At 49.5% G+C, this 18,865-nt stretch overlaps 1 protein-coding gene across 1 annotated transcript in view; it reads left to right on the forward strand.

The window, feature by feature from the left end:
• Positions 1–9,746: 9,746 nt before the first annotated feature.
• Positions 9,747–18,865, forward strand: part of ZNF592 (zinc finger protein 592) — a 33,860-nt gene continuing 24,741 nt past the window's right edge. Inside the window, exon 1 of the mRNA XM_015406894.1 lies at positions 9,747–12,122. Within this exon, the coding sequence (XP_015262380.1) occupies positions 9,747–12,122 (2,376 nt within the window). The remainder of the gene's footprint in view (positions 12,123–18,865) is intronic.

Here is an 18,865-nt window from a genome sequence, read left to right on the forward strand (position 1 = left end):
GTGGACTGTATAGGTAGAGACAGGGGCCATTTCCTGCAGGAGCGCACAGGAGCGGAGCTCCGGCAGTAAAGAGCCCAGGGGGCGGGCACATGCAATTAGCCCCACCCCCTGCTCCCAGCAGCCCTCAGTCAGAGCAAGAAGCAGCCAGGTAAGTCGCAGAAACCCCCCTGGCCCCCCGGTCCAAAACAGTCCAGTGGTACCTTTAAGACCAAGTTTTATTCAGGTACAAGCTCTCCCTCCTCTGTGAAGACAGATCTGCACGTTCCCCCCCTCCATAGCTAGCAATCCAAAACAGTCCAGTGGCACCTTTAAGACTAGGTTTTATTCAGGTACAACCTCTCCCTCCTCTGTGAAGACAGATCTGCACGTTCCCCCCCTCCATAGCTAGCAATCCAAAACAGTCCAGTGGCACCTTTAAGACTAGGTTTTATTCAGGTACAACCTCTCCCTCCTCTGCGAGGACAGATCTGCATGTTCCCCCCCCCCTAATGAGTTATGCTAATGAGCTCCTGCACTATGAAATGACCCCTGGGTAGAGAGCATGCTTTGTCGTCCGTCCGTCCCCCCCCCCAGTTCATAGGGAGGAATTGTGGAGTGACTGATAGAATTTATTTTAAAAACGGGGGGTTGTTTGATCCAGTTCTTTTGCTAGAAGGTAGATGCAACGGCTGAAAGTGTGTTCTTCCCAGCTTTCATCTAGGGTGCAAATTTTCTCTTATCACAGTCAACCTAGCTGCCATAATAACCTCAAGGCGAGATTACTACCACAGGCTCTTCCTGGTCTTGCCCTTGAAGACCAGCTGGAAACTTCAGTTGGTCCCGATCGTTGGCTGGCTTGGCTGTTGGCTGGGGAGCCTAGCCACTTTGAGAATTTCTCGCAGGTATCCTGCTTGTTCCTGGGTTCAGTTTGAGGTGGTGTTTCCGCCTTTCAAGCCCCTCACAATCCGGAAGCCGCACAGTGAAAAGATCACCTCGTATGAAGCTGTGCAGCCCTTCCAGCCTTCCCAGTATGAAGACCTCTGGTCTTCCTTTCACTCACACTCACCTGCAGAACTGCAACTGTGCAGTCTCAGGTCTTAGAACATAAGAGACGCCAATGTTGGATCAGGCCAAATGCCCATCCAGTCCAACACCCTGTGTCACACAGTGGCCAAAAATACTAGGTGCCATCAGGAGGTCCAGCAGTGGGGCCAGGACATTAGAAGCCCTCCCACTGTTGACCCCCCTAAGCACCAAGAAGACAGAGCATCACTTGCCCCAGAGTCCCTATCTATACCTTGTGGCTAATAGCCACTGATGGACCTCTGCTCCATATGCTTATCTCATTCCCTTTTGAAGCCGTCCATGCTTGTAGCTGCCACCACTTCCTGTGGCAGTGAATTCCATGTGTTAATCACTCTTTGGGTGAAGAAGTACTGCCTTTTATCCGTTCTAACCCAACCGCTCAGCAATTTCATTGAGTGCCCACGAGTTCTTGTATTGTGAGAAAGGGAGAAAAGTACCTCTTTCTCTGCCTGCTCTATCCCATGCATAATCTTATAAACCTCAATCATGTCACCCCTCAGTCGTCGTTTCTCCATGCTAAAGAACCCCATGCGCCTCAACCTTTCCTCATAGGGAAAGTGTTCCAACCCTTTTATCATTCGAGTTGCCCTTTTCTGCACTTTTTCCAAAGCTATAATATCCTTTTTAAGGTGTGGTGACCAGAACTGCACACAGTATTCCAAATGAGGTCTCACCATTGATTTATATAGGGGTATTATGATATTGGCTGATCTGTTTTCAATTCCCTTCCTAATAATCCCCAACATAGCATTGGCCTTTTTTATTGCAGTCACACACTGTCTCTGGTGCTTCAGAAAAAAAATTAAAAGAAGAAACTGCGTGCTGAGCTGGCATTAGGTTCAAATCCTCACTCTGCCACTTTTTAAAAATCCCTCCCCCATTCTTTTGCATGTAAGACATCAACCCCCAATGTCCTTCCATTGACTATGTAAGAGCTGAGTTGTTCAGAAGGAGATCGAAGACTGATTAATAGCAATAAATAGTCCCTCTTTTGTTTGTTTGTTCGTTCTTGGGTGTATCGCTGTTCTTTGATTTGCCGTAAGCCGGTTTGCCTCCCTTGGGTGGGAGAAAGCAGGACAGAAAAATGGCAGAGACATACGGAATCGCTCAGCAGTAAGCTCTAGGCAAGTGTGAAAAAGCATTGCCAGAGGAGGTCTAGTTTTGAGTGCATTTTCATGGCGTGAGCGGTAAAGGCGAGCCCGTCTCAGCCTGGTCAGCAGCCGGACACGAGATCCCTCCCTAAGCGGCTCTGATGTATTCTTTTTGCAGTTGATAAACAAAAGACTTCTTCACCGTGACGGTATGGAATTCATTGTTGCAGGTGACAACCATGCACGTAGGCGGCTGTGTAAGCCAGAGGAGACACATCCACGGGAGTCGGTGTTTCTGTGGTTGGTCGTCGTTATAGAGATGGTAACTGCTCTATTTGGGGTCAGGTGTGAAGATCAAAGGGCAGTGAGCACCTTTTGCTTTCCTGCTCTTGTTTGAGGCCTTCCAGGAGGCATTTGGCCACTATGAGAGACCAGACACTGTATGGAGCTTTACCTGCCATGGTAAAATATCAATTAATCTAGTGCATTTTTCTCCTGCCCTTCATTGAACAAGCTCTGGGCAACATTCGTGGTTCTGTTTTCCCCATTTTATCCTCTCAGCAACCCTGTGAGGTAGGGAACTTCTGAGGAAGAGTAGGGATTTAAACCCGGGTGTTCCCAGATCGTAGCCTGACACCCCAGCCGCTACACCGTGCCGAGGCAAACGTTCTAAATGCAGCCACATTACAAATCTACCCATTGCATTTTTACCTGTATCAGGATAGCCCAGGATAGCCTGATGCCAGACGCTAAGCAGGGTTGGTCCTGGCTAATATTTGGAGGGGAGACCTCCACGGAATACAAGGGCGTGACGTGGTGGCAGACAATGGCAAACCACCTCTGAATGTCTCTTGCCTTGGAAACCCCACTGGGGGGTCGCCACAAGTCAGCTGTGCCTTGACGGCACTTCCCACCACCACATAACATGCTGGCTCTCACTATGTATGAAACAAACATAGTAGAAGGTTCTATAGTCTGTGCTACCTGTGGTTGATTCTGTTGTGCACCGAGTGAGTATATTAGAGTGACCTTTAACTTGGGAGGATCTACCCTGACCTGGATAGCCCAGGCTAGCCCAATCTTGTCAGATCTCGGAAGCTAAGCAGGGTCGGCCCTGGCTAGTATTTGAATGGGCAACCACCAAGGAATACCAGGGGCATGACACAGAGGCCGGCAATGGCAAACCACCTCTGAAACATCTCGTTGTCTTAAAAACAAGTCTAGCGCGCCACCTAGTGGTGCATAATGCTAAAAGAGCTAGAACCTCTGATTGCCAGACAATCTTAGGATCTCCTGGCTATACTGCACACATGTTGCCATACGATAATTATTAATATCAATTATTTATTGGGAGGCTCTTCTGTGCCCCCTTACCGCTGGCAGTGGTGGATTCACATTCTTCACTATATATTATTTTGTCCTGTGTATACAGCAGGTAGGTCTAAATTTCTTGATAATCTGCTAATAGGACAGATTTTTTCCTCTGACATTGACAAGTTGGTCTTTCTATTATCTGACACTGATCCGCTCGTCAGCTATAGTGTCTCCTTTCTTCACCATCGCTGCAAAAAAATCAAGCCTAAGACTGCAGCTTCAGAAAATTAACCTTTTTATGACTAACTGGATTTATTATTTGACAATTTTACTGTTTATAATGTTAATAGCTGGTTCGTATTTATTTGAAAATTCTTTTAATTGCCGTTTTATCTATGTACGATTAGAATTATTTTCTTTTTATTATCCCAATTTTGTATTGTGTCGGCCTTTGGCTATATACACAATAACATTCTGGTAATCCATAAGAAAACCTCCCTGTTTCCCTGATTACAAGTAGAACTTCTTCAGTTACCTGGTAGCAGATGCCGGCATACAGCCAAGTCTCGGGAAGAAATTTTATGAGCACACAGAAATGCAGAATGTGCTGTTGCTGGGTGGCCATGCTCATGCTTAGCACAAATGTTCGGTCCCTGGGAGCTTCAGTTAAAGGACCTCATAGTAGCAGACGTTTCTGAATCCGAGACCATGGAGAGCTGCTGCCTGGCATCTTCATACGTACACATGCACTCACACACACATTCATCTATATATGCAGAATGTTCCCTCTAAGCTGTGGAGTCTTGTGAGCAAAAATTCTACTTTGTGAGCTACCGGCATCAAAGTTGTGAGGGAGCAATTTGGCTACCGCATAAATCAGTTTGCTCTGGAGCCTTCCTTCCTGAGCGATGAAAAAAAATGGGTGAGCCGGAGGCTAAAAAACTGAGCTAGCTCACACTAACTCAGCTTAGAGAGAACCCTGGCCCCCAGACCCAACCTGGCATGGGGAATTTTCATATATCAAGAGGCTCCAGTGGTAAACTACATGATGAGACACGACATTCTCCCCACAAATCTCAATTATCATAGGTGGTTGTTCCTATAACACACTAGCTATCTTCTTTAATTGTATAGAGGTCTTTGTTTAGATGAGTAGGCTTATATCTAATGTATGGCTCCTGATTCCGACTATTGAAATAAAAGGTCAAAGTAGTCTTATGACAAAAAAATAAGTCTCCCCACAAATCTCAAGTATCATAGGTGGTTGTTCCTATAACACACTGGCTATCCTCTTTTAATTGTATAGATGTCTTTGTTTAGATGAGTAAGCTTATATGTAATGTATGGCCCCTAATTCCGACTATTGACATTAAAGGTCTGAGTAGTCATATGACAAAATATTAAGTCCAGCATAGCAAGCAGTGTCTCCTAGATCTTTATCAAGACTACGTTGGGTTCACGGGTCATTTGGTAAATACTAAGTTCTCAACTCTTATATCCCTCTAATGTATACCCTCCTGCTGTTTTCAGTGCTTGTTTTATTTATTTGTCTGCTTTCTATTGTATTACTAAGTAAAAGAATAAAAAATGTATTATAAAAAAAAAGAGGCTCCCAAATACTGGTCACCCAGTATGCAGGGATGTCAGCCTGCAGGAGGGACCTGGGGACCCCCCAGGATTCCAGCTCATCTCCAGACTCAGAGATCAGTTCCCCTGGAGAAAATGGCTGTTTTGGAGGGTGGACTCTGTGGCATTTGTACCCCACTGAGGTCCCTGTCCTCCCCGGGCTCCATTCCCAGATCTCCAAACCTTTCCCAGCCTGGAGCAGGCAACCCTATCCACCTGCTGGTGGCCAGGCGGGACCCTATCACCCAGTCACTGAAAATCATCACCATCTTCTGGAGAAACTGGCAATTGGGTGTGCATGGTCTCTGGTAGGCAGCATTTCCTAATGTCCTTAATAGAAGGGGAAGTAGAGATTGGATTTATACCCTGCCCTTCACTCAGCGCCTCAGAGCAGCTTACAAACTCCTTTCCCTTCCCCTCCCCACGACAGACACCATGTGAGGTAGGTGGGGCTCAGAGAGCTCTGAGAGAACTGTCCTTGAGAGAACAGCTCTGAGAGAACTTGTGACTGACCCAAGGTCACCCCAGCAGCTGCAAGTGGAGGAGTGGGGAACCAAACCCGGTTCTCCCAGAGGCGCACTTAACAATTAAGGATGGCAGAATTGGAACTCCCAGCGTAAACTGCCCTTTACGTGGCTTATCAAAGTAGTATGCGGCTCACATATACTTGGTTAATAGTTTGCATATGCAGAATGCGGGGGGGGGGTGCATTGGATATTATTCTGAAGTCCTGCATCTTTGAGGCTAGTCAGAGAAGCAAGTACGCTTGTTTTTTTTTTTGGGGGGGGTCTCCCTTTCATTACACTTGATTATCTGCTTTTTTAAAGAAGTAGGAGTTGTGCTCTCAGCCAGAGTCTCTTGACAGACAATTTTCAGTACAAACTAAAAAATAAAGCCATGTCCTGAATATAATAAAACCAGGATGTATATATTATTACCCTGACCTGGATGGTTTAGGCTAGGCCGATCTCACCAGATCTCTAAGCAGGGTCGGTCCTAGCTGGGACTCTGATGGGAGACCCCCCAAGGAAGCCCAGGGTTACTGGGCAGAGGGAGGCCATGGCAAATCACCCCTGAACACCTCTTGCCTTGAAAACCCTGCGGGGTCGCCATAACTCTTCTGGGAATTGATGACACTTTCTACCATCAAGGTAGCCCAGACCTGAATGGTGCAGGCTAGCCAGGTCTTGTCAGATCTTGGAAGCTAAGCAGGGTCGGCCCTGGTTCGTACTTGGATGGGAGACTACCAAGGAAGCCTGGGGTCGCTACGCATAGGCAGAAAACGGCAAACCACCTTTGAGCATCTCTTGCCTTGAAACCCCTGTGGGGTCACCGCAAGTCAGCTGTGAATTGACAAAAGAAAAGTGTGTGCACATGTGCATACACACACATGTAGAGAGGTGAAATTTCCGGAAATTTTGAAACTCGGGGAACAGAAATTTTCGGAAAAATTGAAAAAAATGCTACATTAGCATTTCTTTTGTCTTTTCTAGATTGAAAGTCATTCTGTTACTTTAGGAACATAAAATATGACTATGGACATTTTTACTTGGCATGAGATTATCACAACTAGCATATTAAAAATATAATGTATCCAAACAATTATTACAAACAGAATACCCACCCACATGCAAAAGCAAAACTGAAACCTTTTTATTTTCTTCTGACAATCGCACCTCCTAAAGGAAGAAATGCATCTTGTTCTTGCATTGGAGAGTTCTGTTTGTAACCTAGGACTTGCTTGTCCTCAGTGCACAGAAATTAGATCAATCTGATACCATATATATATATTAGAAATGATTTGGAAAATATTTGAACACCTTGTCTTAAAATATTTTATTCATCATGTTAAAATAAATCTTTTTTCCCCCTTTTTTCTTTTCTTTTTTTCAATTTTTCCAATTTTTCAGGAAAAAACAAAAAGGCTTCAAGAAAAAAAACGGAGGAAAACCGTTTCCCCCCCGAATTTTTCTGGGTTTTTTCCGGGCCTTCACATCTCTACACACATGTATAAAAGTAGCAACCACTAGGTTTGCCTGGGAAGTCTGCCTGGGAGATGACAAGATTTTACCTGAGCGAGAGTCATCCCAGGTTTATTCTTGCCAGCTGAGCAGTATCCGTGGCGAGACAGCCGGTGCCAGAGAAACCTGGGACTGACGCCCTGCTGTGAAAGCCAGTGTGTGCTCTTGGGCCAGTTGCTTTAACATGGGAACCACCTGGGTTCCGATTCCGACCTGGCCACGATGTTCCCTGGGCGGGCGCGGTTTTTAGCCGCACTCTCTCAGCCAAGCCTAGGTGTCTTGGTTAAAATGGAGGAGGGGACAATTATGTACTTACAAAGGGTCAGATTCCCCCCCCCCAAAAAAATGTAAAGCCACCTACTTCACAAGGTCATTGTGATTATACAATCATATAATCTCTGTGCACGCTGCTCTGAGCTCCTTGGAGTCAGGGAAGGGTAAAAATCTTTTGTCAGTTGCTTTTTAAAAATATCTAGTCCTTACAAGGTACGCGGGACGGCTTATGGGAATCTTTCCTCCGCCGTTTTAAACGCACGACAGCCTTATGGGGTAGGCTAGGCAGAGAGAGTAACTGGCCGAGGGTCATCCAGTCAGCCATGTGACTGAAAGGGGATGAGAACTCTTGTCTCCCAAACCCTAGGCCAACACTCTAACCGCTTGCTCAATTAAAATACTGCCTTTGCCGGGGGAGTTGTCTTTCCATTAAAACGAAGGCCATTTAGAGATGATATGTCTCCCGTTTGCTGGACGAATGTCCCATTAGAACCTTTAAATTGGTGAGAAGGAGAGAAGGGATGCCTTCTGATATAATTTGTCAGAATTCTTTTTTTAAAAGCAGCATAGTGTAGTGGTTAGAATGCTGGACTAAGATCTGGGAGACTCAGGTTTGAATCCTGACTCTGCCGTGGAAACTGGCTGGGCAACCTTGGGCCAGTCGTTCGTGTTCGTTCTCGTTCTCTCTCTCTCCCTCTCTCCCCCCCCCATTCTGTTTTATTGAAGAACTGGATTACAAATAAAGATTACCTCTCTCTGCCTAACCTACCTCGCAGGGTAGTTGTCGTGAGGATAAAATGGAGGAAGTGTGTTGTAAGCAATGCTCCATCTAAGATTTGGAGTCTTGTGAGCAAAAATTCTCCTTTGTGAGCTACTGGCATCCAAGCTGTGAGCAAGCGATTTGGCTACTGCATCAATTAGTTTGCTCTGGAGCAGTGTTCCCTCTAAGCTGAGTTAGCGTGAGCTAGCTCACAGTTTTTTAGCCACCGGCTCACACATTTTTGTCTTAGCTCAGGGAGGATGGCTCCACAGCAAACTTAAGTGATGCAGTAGCCCAATCACCTGCTCACAACTTTAATGCCGGCATCTCACAAAGTAGAATTTTGGCTCGCAGGACTCCACAGCTTAGAGGGAGCATTGCTCTGGAGCCCTCCTTCCGGAGCGACGGCAAAAAATGTGTGAGCCAGAGGCTAAAAAACCGTGAGCTAGCTCACACGGACTCAGCTTAGAGGGAACACTGGTTGTAAGCTGCTTTGGGTTCCTGCTGGGGGGCAAGAGGGGGGAGAAGGCTATAAATATCCGAGTAAATAAAACAGTTGCTAGCAATGTTCCCTCTAAGCTGTGAAGTCTTATGAGCAAAAATTCTACTTTGTGAGCTTCTGCCATTAAAGTTGTGAGCGAGCGATTTGGCTGCTGCATAAATTAGTTTGCTCTGTAGCAATCTTTCCTGAACAAAGACAAAAATGTGTGAGCCGGAGGCTAAAAAACTGTGAGCTAACTCACACTAACTCAGCTTAGAGGGAACATTGGTTGCTAGTTCTGCAGGGCCGGTGGTTCCCTGCATTGCAGAAGGCAAAGCGAAGAATTCACCCCCCTCCTTTTCTGCCCTGTCACGTTTGGCAGTTCCATCGAGGACAGAGCAGAGACTGGACTTGGGCGGCTCGATGCTCCTTGTGCAACTCGGAGCGGAAAGAACTCCCCCCCCCCACGCGCAAGCCTCTTGCCGCTTAGAATAGTGTGAGGCAGAGAGGAACCATCACCTTTCTGTCAGCCAGCTGGGGATTGCTTGGATGTGTGTCTTGGCAGGGGCTCTCCGGTGGTGGCTCCACTTCAGCTGGGAAGAACCAGAGCGCTCCTTGCATCAGCCTCGCCTCCCCCTTGGCTTGGGTCAGCCGGTTGCAGGAAGCATAGCAGAGCGCACCTACGCACAGTGGCCACGAGAAAAAGGGCAAAAAGGTGTAAGGATTGCAAAAAAATACCCCCCAAAAGTCCATGAAAATATAACAAACATATTTATGTTCCTTGCATCTTTGTTTTTTCACTCGTGTGCTGCGTCATTCAGAGTCTAGTCGGGGGAAGGGCCGAGACTTCATTTCTGAACTTCAGAGAAAGCTAAAATCCTCAGCAGAAGTTGCCAAAAAAATAGTTTTCGATCTGCTAGAAAGCAGGGGTGTCTGGCCATCCGCTGATGGTCCTAGAGCGCGGGAGCCCTTAACGTGGCAAGTGTGTCTTTGCCTCCCTAAACTGTCCCAAGTTACTAGAATCCACCGCTGTCTAAACAGTAGAAAAGATGGCAAATTGACATTCACAGACGCAGCATCTGACAGTGTATTTCGCTTTTGTTACAGTTTTCATCATGGGTGACATGAAAACCCCAGACTTCGATGACCTGCTGGCTGCTTTCGACATTCCCGACCCAACCAGCCTCGATGCCAAGGAAGCCATCCAGACGGCCGGCGAGGAGAACGAAAACCACCTGAAGCAGTCCGGAATCGGCATAGATGAGAACGCATCCCTGTCTCATGCGGCGCCAGCCTCTGACGTGCCGGTGGTGAGCGTCATCGTGAAGAACACGTGTCGCCAGGAGTCCTTCGAGGCAGAAAAGGAAGGTAACCATCTAGGCCCCGGCCTGCTGCACAATGGATTCCGCGGCTCCGATCTGCCCCTGGAGACTCACAGTTACAGTAAGTTTGATTCCGCTTTCATCAATGGGGACAGCCTGAGAAGCTACCCCGAGAAGCCGGAACAGGCCAAGTCGGAGCCGCTGCCCACGTTCAGTCAGTTCAGCCCCATCTCCAGCCCCGAGCCGGATGATGCGCTCAAAGAGAACAGTATTGTAGATAGACCGAAACTCTCCCAGACTCCCTACTTCCAACCCCATCCGATGTATATTCCCTCCGGGTCGTCCATGTTAGACCTCCTTAGTAGGACCCTCCCGGAACCGGAGTTCAGTAGGTTCATTTCGACGGGGCCCTCGCTGCTAGATCTGCTGAGTAAGAAACTGCCGGAACCGGAACTGAGTATGTTCGATCAATACTGCAAAAGAGATCCAAAGATAGACGTGCACGGGCTGCAAGAATGTAGGGTGGACGCTGGCCGGCGGGACCGCGACAAGAGCCCGGAGAAACACGATGCGCCCGGCAGAGACCCCACGGACACAAACAGCTTCCTCGGGGAAGGGGTGCCCCTCGGTAACTTCCACAGCAATAACCTGGCAGAGAGCAAAGGGCCCGCGCCGGAGATAAACTTCTCTTCCGCGGTCCCTCCTCGCCAGCGGATAAAGCCTGCCCACTCCAAACTCTCGTCCTGCGTCGCTGCGCTCGTCGCCCTCCAGGCCAAAAAAGTCGCAGGCATCGCGAAAGACGACCAGGCGACTCCGGTGAAAGAGCCGCCGGGCCCCTTCAAGGACGGCGTTAAAGGAAGCCCCAAAATGCCCAAGTCACCAAAGAGTCCGAAAAGCCCCCTTGAGATGGTGAGGAAGGCCAACAAGCAGCCTGAGTCCCCCCGGAGCGTGTGCAGCGACAGCAGCGGCAAAGGGTCTCCTTCCGTGGCCACCGGCTCTCCGCCCGCCATCCCCAAGGTCAGGATCAAGACTATCAAAACCTCTTCCGGGGAAATCAAACGGACGGTCACGAGGATCCTGCCGGAGATGGATGAACTGGGCAAGTATCCCCTAGAATCCCCCGCAGAGAGCTTGGTGACGGAAGAGTTTGTGAAGTCTCTCCCTTCCCCAGAAGCCGGCGCGTCCGTGGAAACAGAGCCGTGCGAGGGTTTTGCGAAAGCGGCTCCTCAGGAGGCAGCCCTCGCGAGCCCCCAAGCAGACAGTATCGTCGCAGACATTCCCGTCAACAGCACCTCCAGTTTCTCTCTGCTGGCAGACTACGGTGCAATCAAAGCCGGGCTCGCGGGCCAGCAGCCGGGCAAGAAGCAGCCGCAGGGCCCGGTGACGCAGCCCTGTAACCCCGCCAGCCTCCTCCCGAAGGCCGTGCACCTCGCCAACCTCAACCTGGTCCCCCACAGTGTGGCCGCCTCCGTGGCGGCGAAATCTTCCGTGCAGCGGCGCGGCCCGTCCCAGCTGACGCAGATGACGGTGCCGCTGGTCCACCAGGTGAAGAAGGCCGCCCCGCTGGTCGTCGAGGCGTTCCACAAAGTGTTGCACGGTGCCAACCCCGTGCCGATCTACGCCCCCAACCTCAGCCCTCCCCTCGACAGCAGTATTCAGTTGCCCGTCTCCGGGTATTGCTGCCTGGAGTGCGGGGACTCGTTTGCCTTAGAGAAGAGCCTCACACAGCATTACAGCCGCAGGAGCGTCCACATCGAGGTCCTGTGCACCCAGTGTTCGGCCACGCTGCTCTTCTTCAACAAGTGCAGCCTGCTCAAGCACGCGCGGGATCACAAGAGCAAGGGCTTCATCATGCAGTGCTCGCAGCTCTTCATGAAGCCCATCTCCGCAGACCAAATGTTCCCGCCTTCCCCGACGAGCTCATCGGCCTCTTCAGCGCCACAGGCCTCGCGGCTGCCCCCCCTCTCGCAAAAGTCCCGCTCCGCCTCGGGAAGCCCGGGGGCGGGGGGGCCCCCAAACCCTCAGCCCCCGCCGGCTCTGCCTCTGTACACGGACCCGTTGAGACTGATTCGCCATGGATTAAAGTGTTTTGAATGTAATAAGCAGGCGCTGGACTACGTCGCCCTAGCCGCGCATTATCAGAGGACCTCGGAAGACAACGAGGGGCTGGTAAGTCGCTTTCTAGAGGTCTGAGCGACCTTCTGTTGAGTTTGGTGTAGTGGTTGAGAGCAGCAGACTCTACTCTGGGAGAACTCCTCCACATGCAACTGCTGGTGTGACCTTGGGTCGGTTGTGAGTTCTATCAGAGCTGTTCTCTCAAGGGCAGTTCTTGAGAGAGCTCTCTCGGCCCCACCTACTTCACAGGGTGTCTGTTGTGGAGAGGGGAAGGGAAGGAGATCGTAAGCTGCTCTGAGACTTGGAGTGGAGGGCGGGGTATAACTCTAATCTCCTCCTCCTCCTCCTCCTTCTCTCCTCCTCTCCTCCTCTCCTTCTTCTTCTTACCAAAGAACTGTCAATGTACATTAAGCTGAGCACAAGATGCACATTGCCGAATCATTCCGTGCCCTTAGAATCAATACCAGGGGTCCCCAACATTTTTGAGCCTGTGGGCACCTTTGGAATGCTGACACAGTGTAGTGGGTGTAAGCTCCAAAATGGCTGCCACGGGAGGTGGAACACCAGCTCCAAGACGGTTGCCCCATCTTATCTTCAGTCACAGAGTGAATACCCCTTGGTGGCAGCTGCTGCCAAAGCAACATGTTGAAAAACTGATCGCCAATCAAATAGCCAGTGGCCCAATTGAAAGACTCGCTGGCGAAAGCAGCACCCAGACCTGCCCACTTTCTAAAAGCACTCGGTGGGTGCTGGAAAAGGTCTTGGCAGGCGCCCGTGGGCACCACGTTGGAGACCCCTGATCTATATGCTGTATACACTTTAAGGCAGCCTATGGAAAAGAGGACAGAGGGGGTTTAATGTGAAATATAACTGTGGTCCTGAGCTGTTTGGTGCCCTGAAATGTACAGTCAAACCCGCACTGGTGCTTCAGTTCCAGTCACTGGGGAAGCAGATGAGTGATTAAGGTATCCTTTCTTATAACAGGTCTGTTTGTATGCCTTCAGGTTTGGCATTTTTTACTTAGCACCTTGTCCCTCCTCTAGCCAAAAATATTGACCAGTCTTGGGCTTCTTGGCTCAGTCCCATGTATAGACCGTTGCTTGTGCTATAGGAAGCAAGACTTCAGTCTACAATAACGGGTTTGGATAAGAGCGGCTGAGAGCCATGCACAGGCTCCGTATCTTCCCTGGAGGTATTTGCCCTGTCACTGATGAAGGCTGTGTCCAGACATCCAGATTAACCACCATTAAGTTGAAGCGTGCATGGGTCCGGTTTGGGCAGAGAGAAAACCAGGTTCAGCTAACCCAGGCACGAAACCCCGACCCAGAATCAGGTTGCCTACGAATGATTTAGCACCAGGTTCCCCACGAACATGCGGTGCGCTCCGGGCGAGAGGCAGCCCCCTTCTGACCACGCTCCAGATCTATATGTCACAGATAACTGGATAGATTCAGGTGGGTGGCCGTGTTGATCTGAAACAGCGGAACAAAGTTTGAGTCCAGTGGCACCTTTAAGGCCAACAAAGTTTTATTCTGGGTATAAGCTTCTGTGTGCACACTTGTCTGTCTTGTCTGTCTATCTATGTATCTATCTATCTAGTTTATACCCCGCCCTCTCCACCAAAGCAGGCTCAGGGCGCTTACAGAAATTCTTCAGGTACATTCAGGGGGGTAGCTGTGTTGGTTTGGTGTAGTGGTTAAGTGTGCGGACTCTAATCTGGGAGAACCGAGTTTGATTCTCCGATCCTCCACATGCAGCTGCTGGCGTGACCTTGGGTCAGTCACAAGCTCTGGCACAGCTGTCCTTGAAAAAGAGCAGTTTCTGTCAGAGTTCCCTCAGCCCCACCCACCTCACAGGGTGTCTGTTGTGGGGAGGGGAAGGGAAAGGAGTTTGTAAGCTGCTCTGAGATACCTTTGGGTAGTGAAGGGCGGGGTATAAATCCAGTCTCTTCTTCTTCTTCTTCTTGGTTTGAAACAACAGGACAAAGCTTGAGTCCGGTGGCACCTGTAAGATCAACAAAGTTTTATCCTGGGTATCAGCTTTTTGTGTGCTTGCACACTTCTTCAGATACCGGTAACGAGTTAGTCTGAAACACTTCCCTGTCATCGCTCTCTGTGTGAGGAGTCAGATGTACAAGTTGGGTTGAAGTGCATTCTCTTGGATGTCTGCAGCCAAAACATACCAAGGGTCTTCAGTTTTGACTTGTTTTCTGTACATCTGTTCTTCTTTCTTGAAAATACTGCTGTTTGTGTTTGTTAAGTGCTGTCCGGTCACTTCCAACCTATGATGACCCTGTGAATTAGTAAGGTAAAGGTAAAGGTTTCCCCTTGCTCGAAAGCCAGTCGAATCCGACTCTAGGGGTGCGGTGCTCATCTCCGTTTCCAAGCCAAAGAGCCAGCGCTGTCCGAAGACGTTTCTGTGGTCATGTGGCCGGCATGACTAGACGCCAAGGCGCACGGAACGCTGTTACCTTCCCACCGAAGTGGTACCTATTCATCTACTTGCAATTCCTTGCTTTCGAACTGCTAGGTTGGCAGGAGGTGGGGCCAGAGATGGGAGCGCACTCCGTCATGCAGCACTTGGGTCTTGAACTGCCGAACTACCGACCTTCTGGTCTGCACTTCAGTGTCTTAACCTCTGAGCCACCGTAGCCCCTCCAAAATGCCCTATTGTTTAACAGCCTTGTTCAGGACACGCAAACAGAGGGCCGTGGCTTCCCTGATTGAATCAATCTGATGTTGGGTCTTCTAATTTTCCTGCCGCCTTCCACTTTTCCTAGTGTCGTTGTCTTTTCCAGTGACTTTCGTCTTTTCATAATGTGACCAAAGTACCTGCCTCCCTATAAAAAATTAGCACTGTCACTGGATCAAGGGAATCTTAATCTTGAGGTTTAGTTGATTAATCAAGTAAAATCTAAGACAGATTTTTATCTGGATAAAATCAGGCTTCTAAAGAAGACATACCTTGTTTGGAGAGGATGCACAGCTGCATCACAGCAGGGACACTCAGAGGAGGCATTCCCTCCTGTGTGGTAGAGAGGGGGAATTCACTGCCCCAGGAAGTAGCAGCGGCTACAAGCATCCACACCTTCAAGAAGGGATTGGATAAACATATAGAGCAGAAGTCCATCAGTAGCTATTAGCCACAAGGTATAGATAGGAACTCTCAGTCTGGGGCAAGTGATGCTCTATATTCTTGGTGCTTGGTGCTTGGGGGGCAACAGTGGGAGGCCTTCTGGAGTTCTGGCCCCGCTGGTGGACCTCCTGGTGGCACCTGGGTGTCTGGCCGCTGTGTGACACAGACGGTGCGGTCAGATGGGCCGTTTAGTCCGCTTTCAGCCCGCCTCAGAAACGGATTTTATCTGCGCGATCACACAGTCAGCATCTGCCTCCCGTCCCCAGCCGTCGCTTTCCGGCTCAAAACTGCTTTAACCCTGAGTATTTTGATACCAGGTCCCGAAGTGGTGTTTTCCTGATTCTCCGGTTCCAGCCACACTTTTCTGATGTCTGATCGCTCCTGCGGTGTTGAGCCACTTTCGGTTTAAACCCCCTCCCCGCTCAAAAGCTGCCCGAGGCTTCCGGAAGTGAGTGTGATCGCAATTCTCCACATCAGGGCCGGAGCAGTTTAAACTGCTCCCAGCGTGCCGTCTGACCGCACCCAGAGTGTTGGAGTGGGTGGGCCACTGGCCTGATCCAACATGGCTTCTCTTATGTTCTAATGCCTCTTCTATGAAGATGTCCATCACCTACGTTTCTTTCTGTGTGAAGGCTTTTATTTAAAATGATTAAAATGGTTAAAAAGAATCTGCTGCCTGATTAATCAGTTTCAGAGGATGAGAATCAGCGGCAGCTTTCGATCAGTTGATCTAACTTGATTATTTCAGTTACCATTGAAGTCCCAACAAAATGCGTTAACAAAACACTACCTTTCAGACGACCCGGTTTTTAAAAAGCCCTAACGCTAAGTTCGACTGCCACTCCTCCACACACTTATTTGAAAGTAAGTTCTACTGAAATCTGTGCGACTCACCTTCCAGTAAAAGTGGTCAGGGTGAGCCATGACCCGGATAGCCCAGGCAAGTCAGATCTCGTCAGATCTCGGAAGCTAAGCAGGGCCAACCCTGGGAAGTACTTGGATGGGAGATCTCCAAGGAATACCAGGGCTGGAATGCAGAGGTAGACAATCAAGCCACCTCTCTGGAAGATGTCATAGTCCCACTAGGTGTCACCAGACATCCCCATGACTTCCAGCTTGCAAGCGCGCACACACACACAAATACTGGAAAAGGAAAAAGTAGTCAGGGTGGTGGTCACTTTAACTTCATGCAGCCTTTCTCAGGCATGTATTTAAACTCGCCACAACTCCGCCGCAGCCGTGGGGCTGATCTTCAGGCCCTCTCCCGGCTCTCCTTCCTTAATTTCCCTCCCGTCCTGTTTTGTTTTGTTTTCGCTTGCCTTGGCTGTCTTCAGTTGATCTTGTAGCTCTGTCGAAATCCACAAAGGAACCTTTGTCTCAACAAAGGGATCATTCACTGCCACTGCCTCTTGATTGGTCGCTGGCACAGGACTTTTTCGGCAGCGATCTTTCTTGCCAACTCGCTGCGTTTCTTCTGTGGCGATTTTGTTTGGTAATCTAGCTCAGCAGCAGCGGGCTCGGGAAGTTCGCGTGGGATACTCCGAACGGGGGTTCTTGCTTGTTGTATTTTCAGGCTTTTGGAGTCCTCGCGTATTAGGGAGGACAGAAGTTTTCAGAATAAAACGAAACGAACGACTAACAGCGCCCTCCTAAGCAGACAGTTTCAGAGGGCGGCCGTGTTGGTGTGCAGCGGCAGAACTCGATTCCAGTCCATTTGCACCTTAGAGGCCCGACCAGCAAGGGATTTGGGATGCGACGTTTCGAGAGGCAAAGGGAGCTTTGACGACCCTGAAAATCGTGTCGGTCTCTAAGGGAGTAACTCTGCTTGGGGTGGCTCTGGAAAGCTGGCAAAATTTCAAGCCGTTTCAGTTCAGTTGAGGGGGGAGAGGGGCAAGGCTACCTCTAAGCTTTGGAGTCTTGTGAGCAAAAATTCAACTGACATGAAAGTTGTGAGCAAGTGATTTGGCTAACTGCATAAATTACTTTGCTCTGGAGCCCCATCCTTCCTGAGCTAAGACAGAAATGTGTGAGCTGGAGGCTAAAAAACTGTGAGCTAGCTCACACTAACTCAGCTTAGAGGGAACACTGGAGAGGGGCCGTCGGGTATCACGTAAGCCGTTTTTTACTCTTGCACATGAGTCGGTTGGCCACGAATTGTGACTTTTGGCTGCCGCTGCCTGCGCCGCACAATTTGCGAGCCGCGAAGGGGCCAGGCAATCTCAGTTCTGGCAGCTGGCTGCGTCAGGGCCACAGGGAGACCGTTGAGTCCACGGTGCACAGCCAAAACTGCGTGTTTACACCAGTGGCTTTCGCCCAGCTGGTGCGAGTCAGGCAAGAAGTCTTTGAACCATTTCCTGGGAATGGGCAGGATTCTCTTGACTGCCTGTGTGGAAAGCTTAACTGAGAGGGAATTGGTTCCCAGTTGTTTTCCCAGTTGAGGAAAATGTGTAGTTGCTGCTTCTAAGCTGTGGAGTCTTGGGAGTAAAATTCTACTTTGTGAGCTACTGGCGTTAAAGTTGTGAGCGAGCGATTTGGCTGCTGCATAAATTAGTTTGCTCTGGAGCCATCCTTCCTGAGCTAAGACAAAAACGTGTGAGCCGTAGACTAAAAAACTGTGAGCTAGCTCACACTAACTCAGCGTAGAGGGAACACTGGTTGGCATTAGCCATTGTTGAAGGCAGGACCAACCCAAGTGTGCTTAAAAGCCTGGGAAATTTGCATAGAGGAGGGAAGGAGCTGTGGTGTTTACTTTTATTCATTTGTACTCCCATCTTTCTCCATCTTGTCCTCACAACAATCCTGTGAGGTAGGCTAGGTTGACTGTGACCGACTCAAGGTCACCCAGCGAGCTTCTGTGGCACGAGTGGGGATTCGAATTTGGGTTTCCCAGATACTAGCTCGACACTCTCTTAACCACTACACCACACTGTTGTGCATGCTTACGGCATGACTAGTCACACGGGACGGTGGTAGATCTTATCTTCTTGCCCCACTTTTCCTTGTAACTCCATTTTGAATCCTTCCTCCTCCAATCCAAGGAGACTTCCTCCAAATTAAGCGGCTATTCCATTGGGGAAGAGCCTCTCAAGCAGTGTTCCCTCTAAGCTGAGTTAGTGTGAGCCAGCTCACAGTTTTTTAGCCTCTGGCTCACACATTTTTGTCTTAGCTCAGGAAGGATGGCTCCAGAGCAGACTAATTCATGCAGGAGCCAAATGGCTCGCTCACAACTTTAATGCCAGTAGCTCACAAGGTAGAATTTTTGCTCACAGGACTCCACAGCTTAGAGGGAACATTGCTCTCAAGCTGGACGAAAGCTCCTTACACTAGAGGAAGGCTACTTGGAGCGTGGTTGGATCCACCCCATTGCAGGTGAAGAGAGGGAAACGGAGCATGAGGCTTCTGCCCCAGCAGATTTAGACGAACCCTTGTTTCTGAATGTGTGACTTTTGTCGGGGGGGGGGGGGGGGGGAGGAGGGGCAGTGTTCCCTCTAAGCTGAGTTAGTGTGAGCTAGCTCAGTTTTTTAGCCTCCGGCTCACACATTTTTGTCTTCGCTCAGGAAGGAGGGCTTCAGAGCGAACTATTTTATGCAGCAGCCAAATCACTCGCTCACAACTTTAATGCCAGTAGCTCCCAAAGTAGGATTTTTGCTCACGAGACTCCA

The sequence above is a fragment of the Gekko japonicus genome, unplaced genomic scaffold (assembly GCF_001447785.1).
Source record: "Gekko japonicus isolate JY-2015 unplaced genomic scaffold, Gekko_japonicus_V1.1 scaffold1207, whole genome shotgun sequence".
NCBI lineage: Eukaryota > Metazoa > Chordata > Lepidosauria > Squamata > Gekkonidae > Gekko > Gekko japonicus.